Source organism: Carassius gibelio, chromosome B19, assembly GCF_023724105.1.
Source record: "Carassius gibelio isolate Cgi1373 ecotype wild population from Czech Republic chromosome B19, carGib1.2-hapl.c, whole genome shotgun sequence".
NCBI classification, from domain to species: domain Eukaryota; kingdom Metazoa; phylum Chordata; class Actinopteri; order Cypriniformes; family Cyprinidae; genus Carassius; species Carassius gibelio.
In genome coordinates, this window is record NC_068414.1 from 10,337,698 (window position 1) to 10,364,496 (window position 26,799).

Sequence of the window (26,799 nt, forward strand, 5' to 3'; positions counted from 1 at the left end):
CCAAAGGCCTGATGCTGATTTGCTGGCTGAGTGTCTCTTCTATAACCTGAGACTTGTCTGCTCTGTGAACTTGGCATCTGAATGATGCATCTAGTCACCTCTCACTTTAAGTTCATTCAGAACAAGAGAAAGAAAAGGTTCATTTGTTTCTATCTAACCATATGAAGTACTTTACAGATCGCGTAGAGATCTCAGAGTAAGATGAATATGATTGTGTGTTGTGTTGTTCTAAATACTGCTATGATATTAAAATGACAGTGATACAAGAGCTGAAATAAGCCAATTTACAAAAGTCAGCACACAATTCATGTAACTCATAATGGGGCGAGAAGACATGGCAGTATTTAGATGTGTCTGACTGTTATCTGCTTCCTTTTGTGGTCACTCTTGTCAAATGCTGTATCCTGCTTCTGTTTAGTTACGCCATTTTTTCTAACAACATTTGCCATAACCCTTCCAAACCCCTCCCCTGACATCTGAAACACACACACACACACACACACACACACACACACACTGGTTTCCATGTTTCATGGGCTCATTTCATACGTGTAATGGTTTTTCTATCCCCTAAACCTACCCATCATCCAATGGAGCAGTTCTGTTCATTATACTAAAAGCACACTGCAGGGTTTATTATTAATATTTTTTAATGCTCAATCTTTTAAAAGTAGGGTGGACTCTGATTTTCTGCCTATGTTTTGATTGTTCATCAAAAAGAATACAAATAAATAAATGAAAAATGTCCTGAAAGTGATTCCAGCAATATAATTACTCATAATTCGGGATGAAAGTGAACTAAATCAGAAGGTTTTCTGTTACTGTTAGGTTATAGTTATTATACCCTGCTGTATATAAAAACAACATAAGTCTATTAGTCCAAACATAATAAAAAAAATGTTGGAGAAATTCAAAAAAAGCATAAATGCTCGGCTATGGTTAGGTTTAGGTGTAGTGACAGAAAATACCTTTAACCTAATAACATGAAGCACTAGGAGTCAGGGGAAAGTGTTGGTAATGATTGTGTGCTGGGGAAGTGTGTGTCTCACTGTGGAGGTGTGTTTATTCGTGTGTTTATGTGTATATACATGAGTCTCATGAGGAATGCAGCTGGTTTAGTGCAGGCACACATTTGCATGGCTGAGTCAGCACACTTGCTTGCATCATCAGTTCCCCGCTCTGTGATTGGCCGACGTTATGAGTCAGAGCTTCAGTGCGTGGGTGGCCCACAATACCTGTGGACTTCAACACATTTGAACGTGTGTGTGTGGATTTACCTCAGGGGGTTGTGCGCTGATACGCTCCAGACAGTGAGTGGGTGACGTGCTTTGGGGAAGGATGAAGCTGTACCTCAGAAGTGAAAGGGTGCAGAGAATGAGTCACGATGGCACTTCAGGACTCCCCCACGATTCTGTGCTTGTCCATCACACTCCACTCGACTCTCACATGGACCGGCTGTGTTAATATCATGAGTTTCTGACACTGGGTTGCATAATGATGCACTAATTGAAACGGTTTTGTTACAGTTATTCCCCTGTTGTCTGGGAATCTATACTGAATTACCTGGAGGTGCTCTCGAGGGCAAACCTGACCTTCAGTCTCACGATTCAATCAGTTCCTGTTGGAGAAACCAAATCTTGACTTGTCTTAATAGATATTCTGATTCTCACTCTTAATTACTGTGTGTCACACCATGGAAGTGAATGGGTTGTGAATTGGTATTTTATGTCACCTTTAAATTCAATTATAGAAAACTAAACTGATTCTAATTTAAAATTATTTTAACTTTTGCATGTTGGATAAAATGCAACATCTAAATAGCAATAAAAATAATTAAATATAACATAATATTAAAATAAATAAATAAATAAATAATAAACTAAGTTTTGGGTCTGAAAGATGCAGTAAAACTGGTATTGCTGTGAAATATTATTACAACTGAAAATAGCTGTTTTCTATTTGAATAATATTTTTTATATATATTATTTATTTCTGCAATGTAAAGCTGAATTTGCATCATCATTACTGCAATCGGTCAGTTTTCAGTGTCCTATGATCCTTCAGAAACCAAAATGCTGATTTGCTCAAGAAATCTTTCTGATTCAAAAAATAATTTATATATAAATGATAATTCTTTGAACATTCAAAAGAGCAGCATTTATCTTAAACATAAATATTTTGAAACATTATACACGTCTTCATTGTCACTGTTGTACAAATGAATGTGTCCTTGCTCAATAAAAGTATTCATTAAAAAGTTATACATTTAAAAAAGTCATTCAAAACAATGCATGATGGGATTGCTTTAATCTCTAAACAGTTGCATTTGAGTGTCACAAGTCTCAAGGCAACAGAAACAGCACAGCTTTATCTGTGTGCTGACAGATATGAAGGAACAGCTCGTGTTTGCTCGTTCTCTGTCGTATAATGAGACTTCAGCGCTCCAGTCACATCAGCACACTGACCTCGCACAACCCAGTATTGTTAGTCAGCGTGTCATTCTTACAGAGAGACAGTACAAGAGCTTTTTTTTAATTATTATTAATAATTCACCTGAAAAATTATGAACTGTTATGAAATCATTAGCTCATGTTGTTTCAAACCATCATGACTTGATCCATTGAACACGAACATGAGAAATCTGGACGTACTTGGATTCTTTTCACACTTCAGACACTTCAAATTCAGCGAGTGGATGAAAATAATGTAGATTTTCTAGCATTCTTGATTTATTTATTTATTTTTCATCAAAAAGTGATGTAGCATGATCAAACAATTTATAAATTAACTTTAACAGTGCAAGATTCCTTGCCCAAGAATCTTCACCATTCCCAAAATTACTACCCATATTCTATGTTCATAATGACGTGTGTGTGGGTAGGGGCTTTCACACCAGAGGTACCTTTTCATAGTTCCCAGAACTATTGCTGGAAGTTCCCACTTTTTATTGTGTTCGCATTGAAGAACTAAGAACGTATTTAGTTCTAGGAAACTCGTGCTTCAGAGTAGGGTCTAAAACAGTTTTATAAGAACTACCAGTGACACAGTGTACACTGATTGGCCAAATGCATGCAAAACACCAGCTACCCAGTATTTTTAAAAAGCCGTGTAATACTCCACAAACATGCAAAACCGAAGAAATTCTTTTCTCAGCCTCAATAATAACACTGCAAGTTGTCATAGTAGATTAAGTAAGATCGTCATGCTCTCTTCATTGCATAAATTGTGCATTTACAGTACATTGTTGAAGTTGCGTTCGCAATATAGATCTGCAATATATTGTGAGAGGGTTATGTGTCACCACATCCCAAAGACTCAAAATAATAATAAACCAAAAAGTCCCAAACTGTCATTTTCTGCCACCAGGTTAGCTCTACCCACAATAACGTCTTCGCTGTTTTCAAATGGTCTATAACAGCGGTTCTCATTTCCGGTCCTCCCGACCCCTGCACATTTTGTATGTATCGCTTTGTTAACAAACCTGGTTCAGGTAATCAGCTTGTTAGAATTGAGCTCCATGCATGAACTGTGTTCCCATTGACATGATCCCTACACAGTGTTCATTGCTCCTTACTCCCTGAGAAGGGAAATCTGTTGAAGGTTACTTCACTTCAGATCATTCATTCACGGATTTGTGCTGCACCACATCTTCACAGACGGACAAGTGTGACATTATATATCTCTGTAAATAAATACAATTTCAATTCACATCTCGCACATTTCAGTGCACTTTGAATGGAACATATACAGTACATTCGCTTCGAACTGGAATCATTGTGGATTATTCTGTGAAGTCCACTGGTTTTTATAGCGACCTTACACAAAGACTATCACTGAAGAAGTAGCATTAGTATGCTTTTCAAATTTAGTGCATAGAACACCTCAGGAAATTTCTGTGAATTATTTTTGTGACTAGTCTTGTGCAAGCATGCTTTGTGCACATACTGTAGGAGCTAACAGTGCATTGCTGGATTCTAATATTAAACGTGTTCATTGTGAGATATTATACCCCTCAGATGATCTCATCCACCAATGACTTTTGTCTCCTACACAAGGCTATAAAAGTGTGAATAATGTCTGTGCCCTCATCAGCCAGTGACACACGCCTCGATTCTCTAAAACATCAGCTACTTCCTCCTGTCTGACTGAGTATTTTAGTTTAGGGGAAGTGTTTTTAATATTACTCACTGTGCAGAAAATAAAACTACACTTAGTGAGTCAGCGAGTGTGTGATTGTATTTATCTGGAAATTCTGTAGCATTCTTTTTTCCAAGCTGTTTTGAGACGACAGGCTGAACTCACCCGGCCAGGCAAGCACTGACTTCACATGTCTCCTTACACATACCTGCTCAATCTTCCAGGCAAACAACAATCCAGTTTACACCAGTTTGACATGTCAAGACAGCAAATGCTATCAGCTGATCCTAAAACAACCTGGCCTAAAATAGTTATCCAACAACAACAACACCTTTGAACATTAACAGCATACCCACACATCTCCTTGTAGATGCCACATGTATACTTTTAAATGAAAAAAAATAATAAAAATCCAGTTTTTCTACTAAAACCGCACCATTAGTATTAAAACAGTCCACATAATAAGTTAAGGTTTTTGGTTATTGAAAACATTCACTTCGGCTACAGAAAATATCCCATTTGCACTTCTGCATATTGAAGTTTGGCACATTAAAGTCAATATAAAAAACAGCAAAAAAAAAAAAAAAAAAAAAAAGTAAGATCCAGCTGATCATTTAGGTACATAGTGTCTTGACAGATGTATTAGATTATACATGAACACAAATGAGTCTGTTCACCAAAAATTTACATTCTGTCATTATGGACTCTGCCTCATATGAATACGCGTTTCTTTCCTCCACAATATACAACGAAAGACACTTGAAGAATGTTTTATTATAAAAGTCAATGGGACCCAAAGTTTTGAAGTTTCAAAAAGGACATAAAGTTAGATTCAAATGAATCCATTTGACTCGGTTGGTGTATTCTTTCTTCTAAAGTGACACAATCACTTTGTATAATAAATAAATATTGAAATTTAAGTCTCTATGTACTCTTACATCAAATAATAAAATAAAATAAAATACTCATATTTGCCAAATATTGTAAAACAAACCTTTTTCGGACATTTGATCTTGTAATGAGAAAACCGGGAAAATCATTGTGGTGCCAGGGCAGGAGCAAGGTTTTTAATGGACTTTGACCAACAGCAGATATCCCTGATGACAGGTGGTGTGACACTTCCATTGGGGTATCTATCTTTCTTATCCCATCTATGGCTTCTAACCTATTTGTTTAAAAAGATGCATGAGCAATTCCCAACCTAAAAAAAGCATGGCAGCACAGTTTAGGTCTGCAAAGTTGCATCTTAACAAACCATAATACTTCTAGAACAATGTCCTTTGAACAGATTAGACCAAAGTGGAGATGTTTGGCCATAATGCATAGTCCCAAATTTGGTGAAAACCTAAAAAAATATATATCAGTACAAACAACTCATACCAAAAGACAAGTATGCTGGTGGAGGGCTGGTGATTTTGGGCTTGTTTTGTAGTCACAGGACCTGGGCACCTCACAGTCATTGAATCCATCAAGAACACTTCTGTATACCAACATATTCTAGAGTCAAATGTGAGGACATCTGTCCAACAGCTAAAGCTTGGCTAAGATTGGGTAATGCAACAGGATAATGATCCCAAGCACACCAGCAAATCTACAACAGAATGGCTGAAAAGAAAACAATCAAGGTTCTGCAATAGCCAAGTCATAGTCCACTCTGACTGAAATCATGTGGCAAGAGCTGTACATAAACAAATAGTCAAACCTTCACACTGGTGTTTTTCCCTAAGCATTTTGACAGGCTTGTATAACCTGCTACTTAAGAAACCCACCCTTAATCCATCTCTTTTAGGGAACTACAGACTGGTTTCCCTTCTTCCTTTCATTGCAAAAACACTTGAACAAGCTGTCTTTAACCAAGTCTCTGCCTTTCTAACACAGAGCAACCTCCTTGACAGCAACCAGTCTGCTTTCAGAATAGGACATTCAACCTAGACTGCCTTGCTCTTAGTTGTTAAAGCCCTAATGGCGCTTTTCCACTACACAGTGCAAACTTGCCTCATCTCGACTCGCCTTTGCGAAAAAGTTGTTAAAAGTTGTACCTGTACCTGCTTCCAGGTACTTTTTTTTTTTTTGTATCACCTCCGGCGAGGTTCTGAGTGAGCTGAGGCGTTGCTAAAACGTGACGTGAAAACATGACAGACTGCTGATGATTTAGTTATTTCTGATTCTCAGAGAGAATCGTCACTATTCACTGCATCATCATTGCACACGCCAGATGGAGTGTTTCATTTTGCTGCCCTCAGCCTCTCCAGAAACAACGTTTATCTTCTTGCTGTGAGGAACAGTCACATCCCGAGGATCAAAAATATACACATAAACTCGATTTCCTCCATTGTCCTGTGTGTGTGGGTAGCGGGTGTGTGTCGCGTAGAAGATTACGTTACGGCAGTTTCCTGCAGCATCGCTATGATGACCAGGTACTATTGTGGAGGTACTATCTGCAATGGAAAACGGAGTGAAAAGTGAGCCGAGCCGAGAGGAGGCAAGTAGAGTCGAGTTGAGCTGGTACTGGTAATGGAAAAGCGCCATAAGACTGGCAAAAGCAGATTCCAAATCTTCAGTACTTATCTCGCTGGATCTGTCCACTACTTTTGACACAGTTAACCAACAGATCCTCCTGTCAACCATATTGGGGCATCTCAGGGACCACACTTCAATGGTTTGAGTCTTACATATCAGATAGTCCTTCAAGGTATCTTGGAGAGGTGAAGAGTCCAAGTCACAACATCTCACTACTAGGGTGCCTCAGGGCTCAGTTCTTTGACCACTTCTCTTCTCTGTCTAAATGGCATCATTAGGTTCTGTCATTCAGAAACATGGCTTTTCATACCACTGCTATGCTGATGACACTCAACTCTACCTCTCATTCCATCCTGTTGATCTGCTTGTCTAACAGACATGTCTTACTGGATGAAGGACCATCACCTCCAACTAAACCTTGCCAAGACAGAACTGCTTGTGGTTCCAGCAAACCCATTATTTCATCACAATTTCACCATCCAGTTAGGCACATCAAACATAACTCCTTCAAAAACAGCCAGAAACCTTGGAGTTATAATTGATGATCAGCTGACTTTATCAGACCACATTGCTAAAACTGTCCGATCCTGTAGATTTGCTTTATTCAACATCAGTAAGATCAAGCCCTTTCTTTCGGATCATGCTGCACAACTCCTCGTTCAAGCTCTTGTTCTGTCCAGACTGGACTATTGCAATGCTCTCTTGGCAGGTCTTCCAGCCAGTTCTATCAGACCCAAACCTTTACAATTAATCATGAACGCAGCAGCAAGATTGATTTTTAATGAGCTAAAAGAATGCATGTCACACCTCTGTTTATCAATTTGCACTGGCTACCAATAGCTGCATAAAATTCAAAGCATTGATGTTTGCCTACAAAACCACCACTGGATCTGCACCCATTTACCTAAATTAATTACTTCAGACTTATGTGCCCTCTAGAAGCTTAAGTTCTACAAGTGAACATTGCTTTATTGTGCATCCCAAAGAGGCATAAATCATTTTCACAGACTTTTAAAGGAACTCTAAGACTTTTTGGGACTTCAGCTTATTCACAGTATCCCCCAGAGTTAGATAAGTCCATACATACCTTTTTCATTTCTGTGCGTTCTGTGTTATTCGACGCACCCACCGCTAGCCTAGCTTAGCACAAAGACTGGATGTAAATGGATACTGTTAGCATAGTAATCCCAATAAGTGACAGAATAATGCAAACATTTTCCTATTTACATGTTGTAATCTGTATAGTCACAGCGTGTACAAATAACAAGGCTATATGAGACAGAAACCATTTTTAATCGTATAAATACTGGGAACTATATTCTCACCAGGCGTAGGAGCACAGCTAACCTTACTTGGGCGGAGTGATTAGCGCAGCACACGAGACGCGCTGTTTTTTTTTTTTTTTTGAGACGCGTTGTTGATGTTCCATAAACAAACAAACGTGACTAACTAGCTAGACGTGACTCATGATCATGGCTGACTTTGAGGAATTGTCAGACTCAGAGTAATTTTACTGTGTATCAAACCAAGATCCAGAACCATATAGTTTTGAGCCAGAATACACAGACGAGGAGTAACAAACTTTGGAGGCTGTAAGACAAGATGTCAAAGGGAGAATCAGAACGAACACAGACTGGTGCTGTATATGTGGAACAAGCCAACCTATGCCGACAGAAACCGAGTGCCTTTGTTGTAATGAATGGGACCGGGTATTGCCATCAATGTCAAGGCTTGATGACAATCAAAATATTTGCGTCACTACCAGGGAAGAATTCTCTGCCCTAATACACCCCGCAGTTGTCGTTTTTTTCCCCATTTTGACAACATCAACTGGAAGAAACGCCCCATGCCGACTGAACCTAATGGTCAGTTGTCCACCAAGTAAGTGATTTTGTTATAATGATCACGAGCAGTGTGTTCATGATAACACAATAATAACAATAAAGGGGATACACGGAGCCCCTATTCACGTAATAGGGTCACTACTAAGGTTATATTACATTAGCGTGGCACTGTTACAGTATGGCTATGTTAGTCATCTCAAAACATAACGGATGATAACAGGTGATCCAATTTGTCCTGTCTTTATTATCGATGGGATGGCTGTATCCTTTAGCACACGTTTCATGGTCCGTGTGACAACTTGCATTTTTTTCAAAATAGTCGTCTACAGTAAAATGTTCAGAGCAAACGAAATACTTTGTGATGGTGTTTACAGGTGTGTTTGGATCTATTTCCAGAGCAAGTAGCCATCGAATCATCAGGTCAGCGTTTTGGGGTGGAATTCTATGAAACATCATAGTATTACCTGGTCTCCCCTGTTTATTGTCGCAGCTCTTTACAATACAGCAAACACCCATGATTGTACACTATACATTTACTATCTAGTGATTGCTGACTCTATTACTCCGACTCTGAGCGAACTCTCTGCTCCTCACCACTGCGTGTCTCGTGTGCTGCGCTAATCACTCCGCCCAAGTAGTCACTCCGCCCAAGTAACGTTAGCTGTGCTCCTACGCCTATTGAGAATATAGTTCCCAGTATTTATACGATTAAAAATGGGCTCTGTCTCATATAGCCTTGTTATTTGTACACGCTGTGACTATACAGATCACAACATGTAAATAGGAAAATGTTTGCATTATTTTGTCACTTATTGGGATTACTATGCTAACAGTATCCATTTACATCCAGTCTTTGTGCTAAGCTAGGCTAGCGGTGGGTGCGTCAAATAACCCTTACAGAATGCACAGAAATGAAAAAGGTATGTATGGACTTATCTAACTCTGGGGGATACTGTGAATAAGCTAAAGTCCCAAAAAGTCGGAGTGTTCCTTTAAACTAAACATCCCATCCTGGTGCTGTGATGTTCCATCTTTATATTAACTCTCTTTTCTAATTCTATTCATAAAAAAATATAAACTTGCCCCTTTTAGACTTAACAATAATAAAAAAAGAAATCCTTGTCACATGTACTGCATTAAGTTAACTGAAACATGTTATAGCGCTTGCAATTCATTGATCTTTTTTTTATTTTGATAGCTTTCCTTATTTGTAAGTCACTTCGTATTAAAGTGAAATGACTAAATGTGAATGTATTGTGTGTATTGTACTGTAAAACTATTAGTAAATAGTTTTAATGCATTAATTATGCCTTGCAATACACCTCAAAATGTGTTGTACAATCTCATGAATAAGTATAACCACAGTTAATATATTATAACATATAAATTAATTGTTACACTGTACATTTTAAATTTGGTTATAACTATTTACAATAAGATATGATGTATAACAACACACATTATAAATAATTATGATGCATTATACCCTTTAATATCCCTTATAATGTACTATACTGTACATAAAGGCTTTAAATGAAATGCTACCAAATATTTGTTTTGCCAAAGACAAAAGTATTCATACCAAGTAAAGATTTATTATAATACTGCCATACTTACTGCCAAGATGTCACTTTAAGGGAGTTCTTAAAATGAATCGAGTTGTTCCCTGTATGATTTTCTTTTCTTTCTTTTTTTCTGAACACACAAAAGATGATCTCTGTTTGGTTACCTATACTTTACAAATTATCTTCTTTTATGTTTAACGGAAGAAAGTAACTCATACAGGTTTGGCACAACTTAGAAATGAGCAAACAATTACTTTCATGATATCTTCCTCAATTCTCATCATTTTGAACCTTGCAGATAGAGCTGCTCCAAACCGTGTGTGTTCAGTCAGACCTTGAGCACAAGTCAAGTGTTGTGTTTAATAGTGAACACTTTAACCTTGTTCACAAGGATTCAGTCCAGTCTCATGGGAATCAGCGAGACCTGAACAGATGGGGGAGGGCTGCCTCCGTCAGAGAGAGTCCTTCGGGAGGCAGATTGCTGAAGCCTGACGATGGTGGGGGAGGGATGTTGTTTATGTGTGTGTGTGTGTGTGTGTGTAAGGAGACAGAGAGAAAGAATGGAAGGCTACTGACGCAATCAGACTCATTGTGGGGTGTGTGTGACGTCCAGACAGCCATGTAAATCATGAGCGCAGTGAAGAAGAGGCTGGCTCCAGCCTAACTGCCCAGTCAAGCATGTCCCTTCACAGGCAGAGCTCTGGAGCACAGAAATATCCACTCCGGATAAACAGATGACAGACAGAACTCACAGAACACCACACTACAACACTGGAAGCTTTACATGTTCAGCCTCACTGTGATCATGCATGTGTTAATTATGATAAGTACATGAAGATAAAATGTTAGATCAGTCTGTGCAATAACAATGTGTCAGTCCTGTTACTTTTGCTTTTAAAGCAGTAAAAAGGCAATGCATGTTTGATTCTCTGTACATTTATCATTACTACAACCCAACACTTGATTCCTAACAAGCCACCGACAGTTTAAACCTGCAACCATCTTACACTTTTTACTATTTATTTATTTAGTTATTTATTTGTTTGTTTCTTTTGGTTTCCAGACAATGCAAGTCAAAACAAACAGAAAATCTGAATATTTTGTTAAAGAAAAAAAAAGAAGAAGTAGTAGTAGAAGAAGAAGAAGAACAAGAAGAAGTAGAAGAAGAAGAAAACCCCAAATTAAAAAGGAAGTAAACCAGTTGGTATATTTAGTTTGATCTTGGACAATGGTTTTTGAAGGATATGCATTTTCTGTGACTTATTATTTGTTGAAAAATAAATATTTATTAATTTATTTATTTTAATTGGCAGCACTGTATTTATACAAAATAAGAGGCATCACCGCTGCAGAATTACATTAAAATCTTCTTTTCTTTTTTTTCTTTTTTTTACAGCACTAGCATCACCAATACTGTTTCCAAACTTTCCCTCTTTTAAAACTTTACTATACGACTAAAAAAATAAATAAAATACTTTTGTTGTTGTTGTTACTGTAAGAAAAATAAATGTATTTCAAGGCATATATATATATATATATATATATATATATATATATATATATATATATATATATATATAAGACAATTATCTTTTGTAATTTTCCCCATACTCATTAAGAAGATGGTTTGTGTAGTTTGACAGGAGACGAGACACTGCTTCAGTTCGTTCACCTCAGCTGCTGCTCAACTGCTGCCTGTTTCTCCGTCGGATGGAATCATGTTGCCTTGGAAACGGTTAACATGGCAATTAATATTTTGTCAAGCTGCCATTTTGGTGATTCTTCCAAGACAGTTTTGGGTAACTGACTAAGGCCTGTTTCACACTGCATTTATTTTAGAGCCCAGGTTACAGTATTGACAGAACCCACTCGAGCATCTTGCTGTCTAGCAGGAGTCTTCTGCAGCTCCAGTTTCAACAAGGAACCTATTTTCACTGAACTCCATAGAAAATATGAAGATGCAAATCATATACAATGTAGTTCACGTAAAATGCTGGAGCAAACTATTCATCCATGGACTGATGTGAAAATGTCTTGCGCTTTTAAAAAAATAAACTCTTGGTGATCTTTATTAATTGCCTTTTTTCCCCCCTGTCAAATATTTTAGCAATCATTCTGAATTACATATTATACAAAATCAAAATTCAATCGAAATCAGAAAATTTTTAAACTGCATGGAAAAGCTACTTCAAAGCGTCATGTGTCATATATTACAACATTATCTACAATACTTTATAATCAAAACTTTCTCTAATCTTGACAAACCTATACCACTGGAAAGGTCTGAGTCTCAAGGATAAGTAGGAAATAAGTAGGAAAGAATAAATGTATACATTTTTGACAGGAATAAGCATTTTAAAAGGCTTAACCAGTCAGTGTCAACCAGTGCCTATTTTTGGGATAGCACCTATACTCTATTAACTAAAATCTATCTACTAAAATATAGGTTGCACTTTATTTTACAGTAGGCCTACGTGTATTTACATGTACTTATAGTGTACTTACAGTGTATTTATCTAAAGCCCCTTTAACACTGCGATTCCAGAAAATACAAGGGTAATGTCTCCCGGCAATTGTTCCTGGGTCACTAGATTTTGCACTTTCACACTGCTAATGATTACCCGGAATATGTAAGTGCGTTCACACACAACCCATAAAGGTCCCGCAAAGACACGTGACATTAGGCTGTGACATGTAATGAACGAGTCGAAAACTCAGGGCATGTTAACTTTCACTTATGCTGGTGAACGATCTCAGATTCAGCGCGGAAAGTGAGGATCGAACTGATCTCTGCTTCATTACAGTTTGAACAATTGTTTTGTTGTTTTTGTGATCGTTGATCTGCCTTCAAAACACCTGGTAAAGAGTTGCGCGATAACATGCATCATCACTATGACACATCCTTTACGGTATTTGGCGTTCCGGGACTAAAGCCGGCAATGTTACTAGGTCCCCGACCCGGGACCAATCCCGGAATCAATCCCGGGACATGTTTGAGTTCACACAGAAGGCGATGTTCTGGCAATTTTCCGGGTCCAACATGCAGTGTGAAAGGGGCTTAAGAAAGTTCTGGTAATACAAGGTAACTACATGGGGTAGGGTTAGGGGTTGCACTTTATTTTACAGTATGTGTACTAACATGTACTTATAGTGTACTCACAGTGTATTTATCTAAGAAAATTCTGGTAATACAAGGTAAATAGGTTTGTTTAGGGGTAGGTTCAGGGTTAGTACCTAGTTATTACATAGTTATTGTAATTACTATAATAAGTACATAGTATGTACATGAGGAACAGGACTGTAAAATAAAGTGCTACCAAAATATATATAAACTACAATAAATGAATTAAATAAATAAATTCAACTTATGTCTGTATATTAAGTGTTTGTGAAGTAAACTTCCATATCTTTTTTTTTTTTTTTTTTTTTATACTGGCCACACTCACATTTCAGTAGCAAATTTTAAATAGTTATAAATTCCCTCAACTCACAACGTGATATGATTCACATTACTGATTTTACAATGCTATTTTCTTTTTCTTTCTGTCTTTCTTTCTTTCTTTCTCTCTTACTTTCTTTTTTTAAATGAGAAAAATATAGATATTTAGACAAAATTCTGTGCATTTCTTTGTGCAACTGAAATATGGCAAATAAAAAAAGCTAAATCAAAATTCTAGAAGAAATTCCAAATCAAATATATAACACAAATAAAATACATTTCTTCATAAAAACTAACTGAGACTTTGCTCTTTCCATTTAAAAATAGACCCAACCAATGTCTTTTAATCATGATCCAAACAAAGATTCTGCACACATGCAGCAATTTTTTGATCTAAGTTATAATGTGTCCTTTCAAAATGTGAAGCAAAAACAGAATGGTCTGACTTTGGTTTTGCAAAACTATACCACATAAAACACATCTAAATGGAAATGCAAATTCACTCTCTGCCAGCAGGTGGCACTTATGCAACAGCAGCTCAAAGCAGCACTGTGCTTATAAACACAACATTAATATGCATTGTCCTGAGGCAAGATGAAAAGAAAATACCATATAAACTTTTCTGAAGACAATCAGTTCCCCTCAGAGATACACTCATATAAACTCCTACCCAGATCAGTTTTCATTCGATATCTAAACCAGTTTGATCATGCATTATGTAGTTGTTTAGGTTTTCAAGGCACATTGCTACATCCCTAGTTATCAACCTCCAAATTACATTAAAAGTCCATATATATTTTATGCTGGTCCTGCCATTGAGCATGTGCAGTGTTAACAGCTGTTTGTAAGGTATTTGACCTCTTTTCTTTTGTGAATTAGATTTCACAATGATCAAGTTTCAACTAAGACATAACTCATAATGGCCAGCTCCTCATAACATATTTAATTGCATATGGCCATTAATGAAATTCAGAAACCACTTTACTTTCTGTGTAGAGCTGCAGAAATTAGTTAGCGCTACTTACTCGCTGGTTAATCATGTGGTGTGAAACGGGCCAAATACAGAAACACAGTCATACTGTTTTCTTTTTTAACTGAGCGATGACTGAATAATGCTTGATGTAGCCGACTGCAGTCACCTGTCTGCAAACACAGATACCAGAAGGACACCGGCTGAATGAGTCAAGCGGGAGAAGAGGAACAGCGTCTGATAGACAGGGTGGAGACGTGAAGATGAGCCAGTACCAGCACAGGACAGGGACTGTCTTCATGTTGACTTGATTTGTGTGTTGTGGGCAAACATATCGTAACACTGAGAGATTACAGCTGGTTTTACATGTCTGCATGACGATGTGTATCAGCACCGGAGGTAATGTGGCTTAGGGCACTCTTTGAAAAGCTTGTACTGTATGATTAAAGGCTACACAATTGACACAACCTTCTTTATATAACTTGTTATATAAACGTTAGAACAAAACATTCTTGAAGTTATGTTCATGGAACCTTCTTATAATATTGTTTTATTTGAAATATGGGTAACACTTTAGAATAAGGTTCCATTGGTTAATGTTAGTTAACTACTTTCGTTAACATGAACTAAGCAAGAACAATCCTTCTACAGCATTTATAAGTCTTAGTTCATGTTAATTTCAACATTTACTAATGCATTATTTAAATCAAAAGTTGTGCTTGTTAACATTAGTTAATGCACTGTGAATTACCATGAACTAACAATGAATAACTGAATTTTCATTAACTAACATTAACGAAGATGAATAAATACAGTAATAAATGTATTATTCATTGTTTGTTCATGTTAATTAATACATTAACTAATGGAACCTTATTCTAAAGTGTTACTGAAAAATGTGATATATCTTGTAACATTGTGCAAGATGCAAGTTCTCATGATGTTGAGGGGAAATGTTCTAAGAATATTACAAATTATAAATATTTGGATTATTACTGGTATTTTGGATTAAAGTAAGAATGATTTAAGAAACATTTTGTAACCTTCAAATAATGTTATATATATATGATCATAAAACCTGAGATTTTAGCATTCTTATTACAAATAAACATTCAAATAATGGTATATGTTGGGTGAAAATTAAAGAAATGTTTGAAGAAACATTTCATAATCTTCAAATAACGTTACTGTATATTCATGAAAGTAAAAACTGACATTTTAATACTTCTTTAGCACTACAAATAAAAATGAAAATAACATTATATTTTGGGAGTAAATAAAGTAAGAACTGTTTTTGTAACCTTCAAACAAATGTTATAATCTTTACAAGGAGACCGAATGTTTGAATAGTTTAGGAATATTTCAAAACAAATGTTTAAATGACTCCAAAATGGCAAATTTGTATATAGTTACAGAGTTAAAACTAGGCATCATGCATTAAAGGAACTGAGGATCAGAAACCATCATACTAAAATTGTTCCAAACACTACAAACTTCTTCAGAAACACATGCCTTGTTGCTATAAAGACTCAAATTTTGGGATCAAAAAAGAGAACGACCCTAAATCTCAGAGATGAATAAATAAAACACATTCTGTATTAACCAGAATAATAATAATAATTAAATAATAACCGTTTTAAGTTATCTCAGTCCTATCTAAATCCACAGTACTCAGGCTAATGAACTTGCACTCTTTCAGTCTGGTTTGAAGGAGGTGCTAGACAGTGACTCTCATGGCTGTGACTGGAGACTGTGATATGATTAGCATGCAGTGTGGATTTGCAATCATACAGCAATATATAGTATAAACCAATGATCAACTTTATGGTTTTTGGTGTTATAGTTACTGTTTGAATAAGAAAGCATGAAAGGCTAGTACTGGATTTGTGAATATTATAGTAGAGTATGGAAAATCCAAATCCACTTTCTGGTAACAGGTTTCAGCCCATCTCTGTTTATGGATTTTATGTAAATGGAGTCTGGCATGTTTGACGCAGAACAAAGCAATTGTCTGTCAGATGAGACACTCAAACCTGATCCCACTGAGTAAGACGGATTAGATCGTCGGCTAGGAACATCCCAAATCTAATCTAATCTAAAATCTGAAGAGTCACCTGTAAATAAGACACCTGGAATTAGGTGAATAAAGTTAAACTCAGCAACTGAGCATACATTGTGAAACTAATGGTCCTCGGTTACTCATGATATGCAAGTCCACAGCTACCGTCACTTTGAGAGTCAAACAAGCAGGGACAGGACGCACAAAATGAATCCCTGAGGATGCTGATGGTATACTGAGATATTATGCAGTAAAACTCCAGGATTGTGCAAGAAACTGAGCATTATTTGCAACAGTATTACCTGAAATCAAACACCTCCAGAAGCCGTTTACCACCAACCATTAAAGCATAACCTGGCATTACAAAGTCTGATGATGCACACAGGTCCTTCCTCTCCATTGAAAGCAACAATCGGGTCAGTACCACGCTACTTTGCTAACACATATACATCATCATGTGACAGAAAGTTTGAGCTCCAGACTCTTGAGTGTGCAGAAAACCATTGCATAGACTGACTGTATCGCTTTATAAGACCTAAGTATATCATCAGGAGCCTTGGGTATTAACGCTGTGTTTCCTGTACAATCTTCTTTGGCTCTCAAAGTTACGGCACCCATTGACTTGCATAATATAAATCATAAAGAACATTGGGTTTGGTGAAAAAAATCACATTTAAACCTGCAGTACTCAGACACCGAAATGTGTGTACGTCTGATGGGCACATGGCACTAAGAAAATGTTCAAGTCAAAGAAATCTTTTATTTTTTATTTTATTTTATTTTTAAACACGAGCGTTGGTGTGGATTTTAGTGCACACTCTATGCACATTTTATAAATGAAGCTCATAGGCTTCACACAAAAGATATGGTGCCTTTAGATTTATGATTTGACAACAGTAACAAAAAACAAACAAACAAACAAACAAACAAACAAAAACATATGGGAATTGTGCACTAATTCAACTGACATTTTCAGTCACAGTGTTTGGGATTGAGATTCATATTTGTCAAGTTCTTGCCAGACTGTTTTGCTTATACAATAATGTTGCGGTTGGGTGCTTCAATATCTACCTTTTCAGTAAGTGGCTAATCTCTCACAAGTCTGATTTAGTTATGACAGTATTTAAAAAAAAAAAAAAACTATATGAAATACATTTTGACATTGTAAGAGATGGGTTTTATATCACTTAATATATATATATATATACAAACCCATTTCCAAAAAAGTTGGGACACTGTACAAATTGTAAATAAAAAAGGAATGGAATAATTTACAAATCTAATAAACTTATATTTTATTCACAATAGAATATAGATAACATATCAAACATTGAAAGTGCAACATTTTGAAATGTCATGCCAAATATTGGCTCATTTTGGATTTCGTGAGAGCTACACATTCCAAAAAAGTTGGGACAGATAGCAATAAGAAGCCGGAAAAGTTAAATGTACATATAAGGAACAGCTGGAGGACCAATTTGCAACTTATTAGGTCAATTGGCATCATGTTTGGGTATAAAAAGAGCCTCTCAGAGTGGCATTGTCTCTCAGAAGTCAAGATGGGCAGAGGATCACCAATTCAATATCAGAAAGGAGTTTCTCAGAGAAAATTGCAAAGAGTTTGAAGTTATCATCATCTACAGTGCATAATTTCATCCAAAGAGTCTGGAACAATCTCTGTGCGTAAGGGTCAAGGTTTGAAAACCATAGTTTGCCCGTGATCTTCGGGCCCTTAGACGGCACTGCATCACATACAGGAATGATACTGTAATGGAAATCACAACATGGGCTCAGGAATACTTCTGGAAAACATTGTCGGTGAACACAATCCACCGTGCCATTCGCCGTTGCTGGCTGAAACTCTACAGGTCAAAAAAGAAGCCGTATCTAAACATAATCCAGAAGCGCAGGCGTTTTCTCTGGGCCAAGGCTCATTTAAAATGGACTGTGGCAAAGTGGAAAACTGTTCTGTGGTCAGACGAATCAAAATTTTAAGTTCTTTTTGGAAAACTGGGATGCCATGTAATACGGACTAAAGAGGACAAAGACTACCCAAGTTGTTATCAGCGCTCAGTTCAGAAGCCTGCATCTCTGATAGTATGGGGTTGCATGAGTGTGTGTGGCATGGGCAGCTTACACATCTGGAAAGATGAGCACCATCAATTCTGAAAGATATATCCAAGTTCTAGTAAAACATATGCTTTTTTGGAATGGGGTTTATATATATATATATATATATATATATATATATATATATATATGTATATATATATATATATATATATATATATATATATATATATATATATATATATATATTATTATTATTATTATTATTATTATTTGTGAGAGAAAAACAAATCAATGTGTCAGTTCAGAAACTGTACTGTAACTTTGTTGTGTCCTGTGATTGTCACTATAGCAATAAGTTAGACATGCAATTACACTCACTGAAGCCACATGTTAAAATAAATATTTTATTTTCAATGAAAATAAATACATTTTCTTAAGATAGAATCAACAACATTTAGAAAAAAAAAGCATTTGTGAAAGCATGGCGACAGTACGTGACAGCACACAGTTTGAAAGAGAACATACAATCGCACCTGCAAGGTGGTTTGTGATTAACAGACTGACAAACTCATGTAGCATTCGTTTCAACGTTTTAACAGAACAAAACAAACGATTGGATCTCTGGGAATGTGATGAATCATTCAATCATCAATTACAAATCTACAGATCATTTGATGTTTTTCTTCTTTCTAGATGCGGTTTGTTTATAACTATCAGAGTTTCTCAAGAATAAGGATATTAGGGAAGACGTTCCGGTCTCTACTGATATGAGAAATGCGGCTGACGAAAACAAACTCAGAATTTTCCCGCTCTTTACGAATCAGAGCCCTAACTAAACAATCAGCCAAGATGGAGTTGTAAAAAACAGGATATGACCCATCAAGTTGTTTGTGCTTTTTTTTTTTTTTTTTTTCTCTGTGGCAACTGTTCACAATACCAAGCCGTACGTAGAGCAATTACCCGAGCTAAAGGAGGGTAGAGTCGAGGGAGTTGAGCCTGGCTCTGGTGGAACAGATTAACCTACTAGTACTGTACGCTGTGCTATTTCCATACCAACCCAACCCCCACAGAGAGCTCAAGAACTGGCAACATAACGACACAGGAAGTTGTCAAACTCAGCAGGCCAGCCGTTCCCAACTCTTCATTACACCCTGAGCGATCGCAAGCAAATGAACAAGTCCATTTTGTAATTATCAGGCCATCTGAGATGACTGACCATGCTGACCTCAATTAACAAGAAGGTTGTAAGTGTAATTTAAAGGTAATCAGATTTAAACCTGCAGTGTTTGGGGAGCAAGGAGGAAAGCAACATTTAATGCTAGTTTGTAAGGTCGGTTCATCTGGAATTTTGAACAGTAGTTCAACTACTGACATTCAGGTTAATTTAGAAACAAGTGGAAGGTTTAATTATATTAGCAAGCATGTGGCTTAATGGAGACTGTGGTCCACGTTCTTCCACAATAAGGAGCGTATGAGCAAACACTACATAAAAGCTGGAGTTTCAATGTCAATGAATCAAACAAAGACAGCAGTTTCATCCTCATTTTGTGGAACAAGGTAAGTGAATATTTATCAGTATCCGTGTAAAATCTATAAGGCAGTTTAGACTTGTCAGCAGGGCGCGCAGGCTCGGCCTTTGATAAGGGAGGCTATAACACATTCCACCATTTTTTCTAACACAGAAATATTCCTGAAAGTATCAAGACACATCCTATAGTGAATGCAAGACATCCCACTCATTTCGGGTCTTGTTCAGTCAGATGTAGAGTGTTGAAAGCAATAACTTTTTACTAGGCAGACAAATTTTTTATAGTAGTAGAATGGAAATAACCAAACGTAGAACACTGTGCACGAATAACGTTTCATACCCAACCGCTACCACATCAACACCTCCTTACTGTTTCAAACATCATTAAGAGCTACTGGAAAAACAACCCGTTTTGAAGTACCAGCCTTCAATTCCCACTTAACACACTCATTCTCAGTTTTCTATAACAAGTCGTGGGGTTAGTTTGAGAGAAGGCAAGTCTCTATCACCACAGATCATGTTTGCTTTTTGGTAGGTGTTATACATAAATACATTTCTAAATGCTATTGATTCTAGTTGCCCCCGTGAGGAGGCGAAGCAGTTTCAGCAAAGTTCCAAGCAGACTTCTGTTTCCACCACGTGAAGTTACATTCAACCCTGGGACACTTGGTCACCATCAATCCAGGATGACCAATGGGACAAGACAAGACCTGTTCGCTGAAGCCACAATTGTGCTGAAGAACATCCAGAAGTTGTTTCCCTCATTGAAAGACAGCGTGCACTGCAACATGCATAGCACAGCTTCACAGATACAAAGAACCTGGTTGTTTTAGCTTTTCTTGTCTTGCCCCAGCTTCTTCTTGGTGACCAAGTCTTTCTCTGATTCCAGAACTTCAGCAGCTGACAGTACTTGGTTGCTGCTTGCACACAAAGTCCGAGATGAAATCAAACTCGTTTTGTCCGAGGAAAAGCTCAGGCAACTCTTGAACCCGGTCCAGCCCCAACTCCAGCACCAAGGACGTTAGTACCTCCTCATCGATCAAGTCCATGTCCATGACGTTGAGCCCCAACGCTGGCCCACCCATCCCCATCTGCATGCCTGCCAACTGAGCAGGACCCATCCTGTGCTGGACGTTTACCATGTGATGGCCATTCATGGGTCCGTATGGATGCCCGTGGTACTGGGTATTGAGTTTCTGAAGATGCATGCTCGCCATAAGCTGCTGAGATGCTGTAAGGCCTCCTCCACCCATATACTGCTGTGGGTGCTGGTTCTGGGGGTGCATATGATGGTGCTGGGTTTGAGGGTGACCCTGCGGTTGCTGATTCGGACCTCCGTACATCATATTGGCTTGCTGCATTTGGTGGGGGTGTCCGCCGCTCATCTGGCCATTGACAGGTCCGTTCATGACGCCGTTCATCACGTTCCTCTGCCTCATGGCCGCGTCCATTGAGCTCTGGGGACCCCTGCTGTAGTGCATGAGCTGCCCATTGGGAAGGGTTCGCAGACCGGGCTGGTGTCCGTGCGGAGAAGGGCCGTTCATTCCCATGCGATACCCATGCAGGCCTCCTCCAGCAGAGCCGTGGGTCATAGGCATCATCATGTGTTCAGCCATGCCTTCTCCACTGCAGAGATATGAGAGGAATGGCAACAGTCAAACAGGGGCAAATAGTCAAACAGGTTCTCAGTATCAGCTGACAAACAATTTCTTGAAAACCATCAGTAGCGAACGTACAAATATCAGGATTCCTGGCTAAATCAATTTGGCTTTAAAGTCTCAAATGCTTGTTAAACAATTACAGATTTTTACAGATTGCAGTTTATCCACCACAATCAATCAATCAATCATTATATATATATATATATATATATATATATATATATATATATATATATATATATATATATATATATATATATATATATATAACCAATCAGTATTTGTGAAAATCTTTAATATTTTACATAATTATATATATATTTATTTATTTATTTTTGCCATTGTCCACAACATCCCTACAACCCACTGTGGTTGCGAGTTTAAACAAAGCAGATATATGATGACTTGAGCCCTCTTCAGAAGAAATATTGCAGTGAGGAGCATCAAGGAGCCACCAGGAGGATCAAAACAATAACAGGCTGGGAGCTGGACAAAGTGTTCAGCAAACAAAGCCAACCCACTGCCAGATACATGTGAGCAAGAGATAATGACACAATGCACAAATGATTGGATCTACTCACATGACAGGGCAATGTTTGGAGTTACGAAAATGTGTATTATATTAAACTAGTTTGCGCAATGCAATTATAATCAAGTATTAATCTGTAGGCAAATATCAACTGGTGATGATCTCTAGATAAAGAAAATGTAGAACTCTTTGAGATAAAACACAATGAATTCATCTTCCTGAATCATACAGTTTATAACTGTATTTAATGTTTTCAGTACCAGTCTTTGTCAGTAAATGCCCTGTCCAGTGTTGCTGTCTGTTATCGCTTCAGGATTGAACCTGAACATATGTTTAAGCGTTACACAATGTTTTGCAAGTGCACGGTTTTTTCTATGTCATCGAAATAAGAGATGAAAACACAGTGTCATCTGGGGTCTACAGGAGCCTCACCTCTCTGTTTCTGAAACAAAGACTTTCTCCTCTGCTTTCTGCTAAGATGAAATCTGTAATGAAATATAGGCTACAGACTTTCACGATCTCTGTCAGACCACAGTGAAACTTTCGTTAAACATCAGCACGAAGACTAGACTGAATTTACTGTGTGTTTAGAGAAAAGTTGAAGCTATGCATGCTCACAAGCGTTAATGTTTCAGCAGTAATGCAAATACAAAATGCAATACACATATAAAGCGTATTTAGATGCGAACTTAAAGAACACGTAATTGCTGACGCTTCTTACAAGTGTAACATAATTAATAATATATTGTCTCACTGGCCATTATTTTATTTTCTAAGAAGAACTACAGTCTTACCACACTAGAGCAACATATTTTGAGGTGTAAGAATATTTAAAAACCCGAGAAGAAATAAGAAGAACACTTAACCTATCCAACCATATGTCCACATAATTAAATATTGGCAATTCATGCTGATTTCAAAGATTACATTTACAAATGAACAATCTGATCCAGCCTTCACAGTGTACTCAATATAAAACACACATACCGTCAAATAATTCGTGTCCTTGTAGAGATGCTGTATGTAGTTCTCAGTGTGTGTAACGCAGCGCAGGTTTCTCCCGTGACTCCGGTCTCTAGTGTGAACGAGCTGCTGCTGCTGAGCGCTTTCTGGGTCAGCGCATAAAGACGAGCGGAGAAGGGGGCGGGGCAACACAAGCCCCGCCTCCCCCTGCTGTAATTGGCTCGTCTTCTAATCACAGATGTCACTGGCCAATTACGCACATGGCCTTCAGTTTAATGTGCACTGGCAGAGAAACTCCTCAGAAATCACACATCAACTAAAACACGACTCATGAGCTCTGCATGTTGTTTAAAAAGGTCGGTGATGTCTTTAAGGAGCTTGATATTGTTAGCCCTAAAATTACATCTGTTATATGTATGTATTTTATTTTTTTATTTGTCTCTCGCTTTTCACCTGTGGCTTATATTTACCTTTTAGAATTCAAAAGCTCTGATATGATGCGCTGCATCATTATTTATTTTGGAGTCATGTACGTATTATATAAATGTATGAATTTAAAGACTGGGCTACTCAACTTCACTGATGAGAAAGGATCAAAGTACTCTCATTTCAGACAGGTATTTTTAGTTTGACCTCTTTTATTTTCCATCTGTGTGCTGTTCTTATCTAATGCACCTCAACAGAAAACGGACCTAAAGCAGGGCACAGCCTTTTGTCTCTTATGTAAATGGCATATTTACCATTTTAAAGAGAGATGACTGCTGCCAAAAGAAAGAAAACCTCCTGCTGGTGTGAAGCATGTGCAAATGGACTGACACCGAACATACAGTACATATATCCTCACACATGAAATTACACTGTATCCCATGATTCTAATTACAAATGTAGTTAGAGCTCATTGAACATTGTTTATAAAGTTTATCACCTTAATATAAGGTGTCATATTTGAAGAAGTTCAAATGTAAGATGAAATGTATAAGTGCAAACACTTCCACATACCGTAATGAACTAAAAACAGTGGCTAGTCATGCAGAAAACTCCTAGCAGGGTGAAACACCTCTATTTACTCATTCCTCCATTTCTAGAAAGGAATGTGGTGAGCAGAAGTGTATAATCTCTCTCTTTCTCTCTCTACGTTCTCCTGTTCTTCTATTGTCTCCTTTGTCAGTGTGTAAATTAAGCCTGATTCAGCCTTGAACAGTGTGTTCGGATGACTTTAGCATTGCTTTACTTTAATAAACTATATCATCTTTGGTTTTATACGTACATTAAAAGAGCCATATCTAGGGGACCAGAATATCAAATATGGTCTCTTTTGATTTGCGCCAGGGACTAATCTCCTAGTAACCACCCTAGCAACTGCATAGTAATGTCTTGGCCACCATCTACAACACCCAGGGCCAGTCAATTTTTCATGGGCCACCCCTCACATTTCCTTCATTATAAAGTGTCCCTGTGATAAACTGAGCATATTTTATCCTAAAGTTGTTCCTTTTATAGCTGTTCAGTGCTAAAACCAATTTCTTTTCAAATTCCTTGCGGGGTGTCAAAATGTGTCAAGAGCTAATGGCCTAACTAATGCAATAACAAGATAAAATTAGTCATTCTTCTAAATCTGGATATATTTTACCTCAGAGTATTGCAGAGTACCACAATGGCCCATTTAGAGCACATCATTTCGTTCACATCAAAATATTCTGAAAAGTAGCCTATGAGAAATGAAAGAAAATCTGTAAACTGCATTCGCAGGTAAAGTGTGCAATTTTTGTTGCCATTAGCGGCAACCAATGGAAATGGGAATGATTATTTCCAAACAGGTTTCCCAAACACCTCACCCTTTATCTCTCACATGGTTGGAGTCACACCCCATATTCATAGCATTACTTACATACCTACAGAATCTTATAGTCTTATTTTTGACTCTGCATATATTATACAAGGTAAAAATACACATAAACATTCACCCTTAAATGACACCTATTATGCCTCTTTTTACAAGATGTAATGGCGATAGAACTGGTACACTGTTGTCACTTGTGAAAAAACAATGGCAATGCATGGGTGAAAATGTGCAGATTAAGACATGATAATATTATAATAAGATCCCCTTTCTACATCACGGGGAGAGTGAAATCTGACGCGCTGATTTTTTTCACAACCTTACAGTGTTGTTCTTTTTCACGTTTTCCGGGTTTGTAGATGCACTTAAACACAGAAAAAGTCAGATTTTCTTGGTTATGTCACCTTTGAAGTTACACTATTTAAGTTACTTGTGGAGAAACATTCTAGTAATTACGTAAATGTTTTGCAAATATAAAAACAGTAACAAAATCAAAATTCACCCAATAGCAAAAGAAAGATGAAAATCCCAAAAATATGAGCAGATAAATAGCTTATATATGTTGTTTTGATTTGTTAAGTCGCTTTGGATAAAAGCGTTTGCTAAATGTATTAATTTAATTTAATTTTGAAATTTAGAATTAATTGTCAAGAATTTAGAAGAAACTTGTCAATCTACAGCATATGTGATGCAAATATAATAAATAAGCCGATGTTCATTAATATTTAATTACATGTCACTTTTTTACAACACCATACACTGTACTATTAGTCTCACCTTCTTTTATCTTCTTTATTAATCCATATGATTCATGCAGTTTCTTGTGAAATATGTCCTGATAGCTCTAAAATATAAATTATCATCATAGGCTCATCATAATGATTAAGGATAAGCAACAACGAGGTTTGGAAAATTAGTTTATGATGCACCTGCTCATTATTTAGCTTTAGTACCGGTCAGATCTTTCTATAATCTGTCTTTCTTAGTTACATTTCATTCTGTTCAATAACATCATGTCACCAAGCCTCAACATGATTTATAAAGTTATTCCTAAACAATTATAGGCCAAGACTAACAAAATGCCATTGGGAAGGTAATTACAACCAACAGGTTCAATTTGAGACTTGGTCTCCATTTGACCTTCAGCATGGCAGAGCGGGAGAATGAAAGCATTTGGTAGAAAGGTCACAGCGATGGACAGCCTCTTCTGACGTGTGAGGCAACACTGCAAATTATCCATAGCAATTTGCAGGTGGTGTGTGCAGAGCATTTCCATAACAGCGCCTATATTTTCCCCCTCTCACTCTCTCTTTCTGACATTTCATAAAAAACTGTCATGAATATTTTCACAGCTGTTTGGTTGTGTGTTTATATTGGTGTTTAGCACGCACACTCACAGGTCAGTACTGAATCCCACTGAGCAGAGCGGCTATGGAAACAAAGATGAATCAGTTTTTTAGGGAATGTGGTGATCTGAGGTTTGGCTTTTGAGGTTTTTGAAAGTAGGGGGTTGCATAAAAAAGAAGGGATAGCATTTCAGAAACATTTTAAAGGAGGAAACATTGGGGGAAACATTTATACACTAGAGAAGGTGCTGATAGAGCATTTGGAGCGCAAATCCACTTTGACACCAGTTTGTCTTAAGGTCCGTTCACATCAGCGAACTATATC

The 26,799-nt window shown here is 37.3% G+C and overlaps 2 protein-coding genes across 2 annotated transcripts in view; both read right to left on the reverse strand.

Annotated features, from left to right (window-relative positions):
- LOC127979288 (uncharacterized) overlaps positions 1 to 26,799 on the reverse strand; it is a 366,522-nt gene that overhangs the window by 170,918 nt on the left and 168,805 nt on the right. The gene's annotated exons all lie outside the window — the stretch shown is intronic.
- On the reverse strand, positions 18,998 to 23,474 carry cited4a (Cbp/p300-interacting transactivator, with Glu/Asp-rich carboxy-terminal domain, 4a). Its single transcript, XM_052584657.1, has 2 exons — positions 23,313 to 23,474; positions 18,998 to 21,761 (listed from the first exon to the last, which is right to left on the reverse strand). The coding sequence occupies exon 2, from the start codon at positions 21,749 to 21,751 to the stop codon at positions 21,029 to 21,031; it is 723 nt and encodes a 240-aa protein (XP_052440617.1). The 5' UTR covers positions 21,752 to 21,761; positions 23,313 to 23,474; the 3' UTR covers positions 18,998 to 21,028.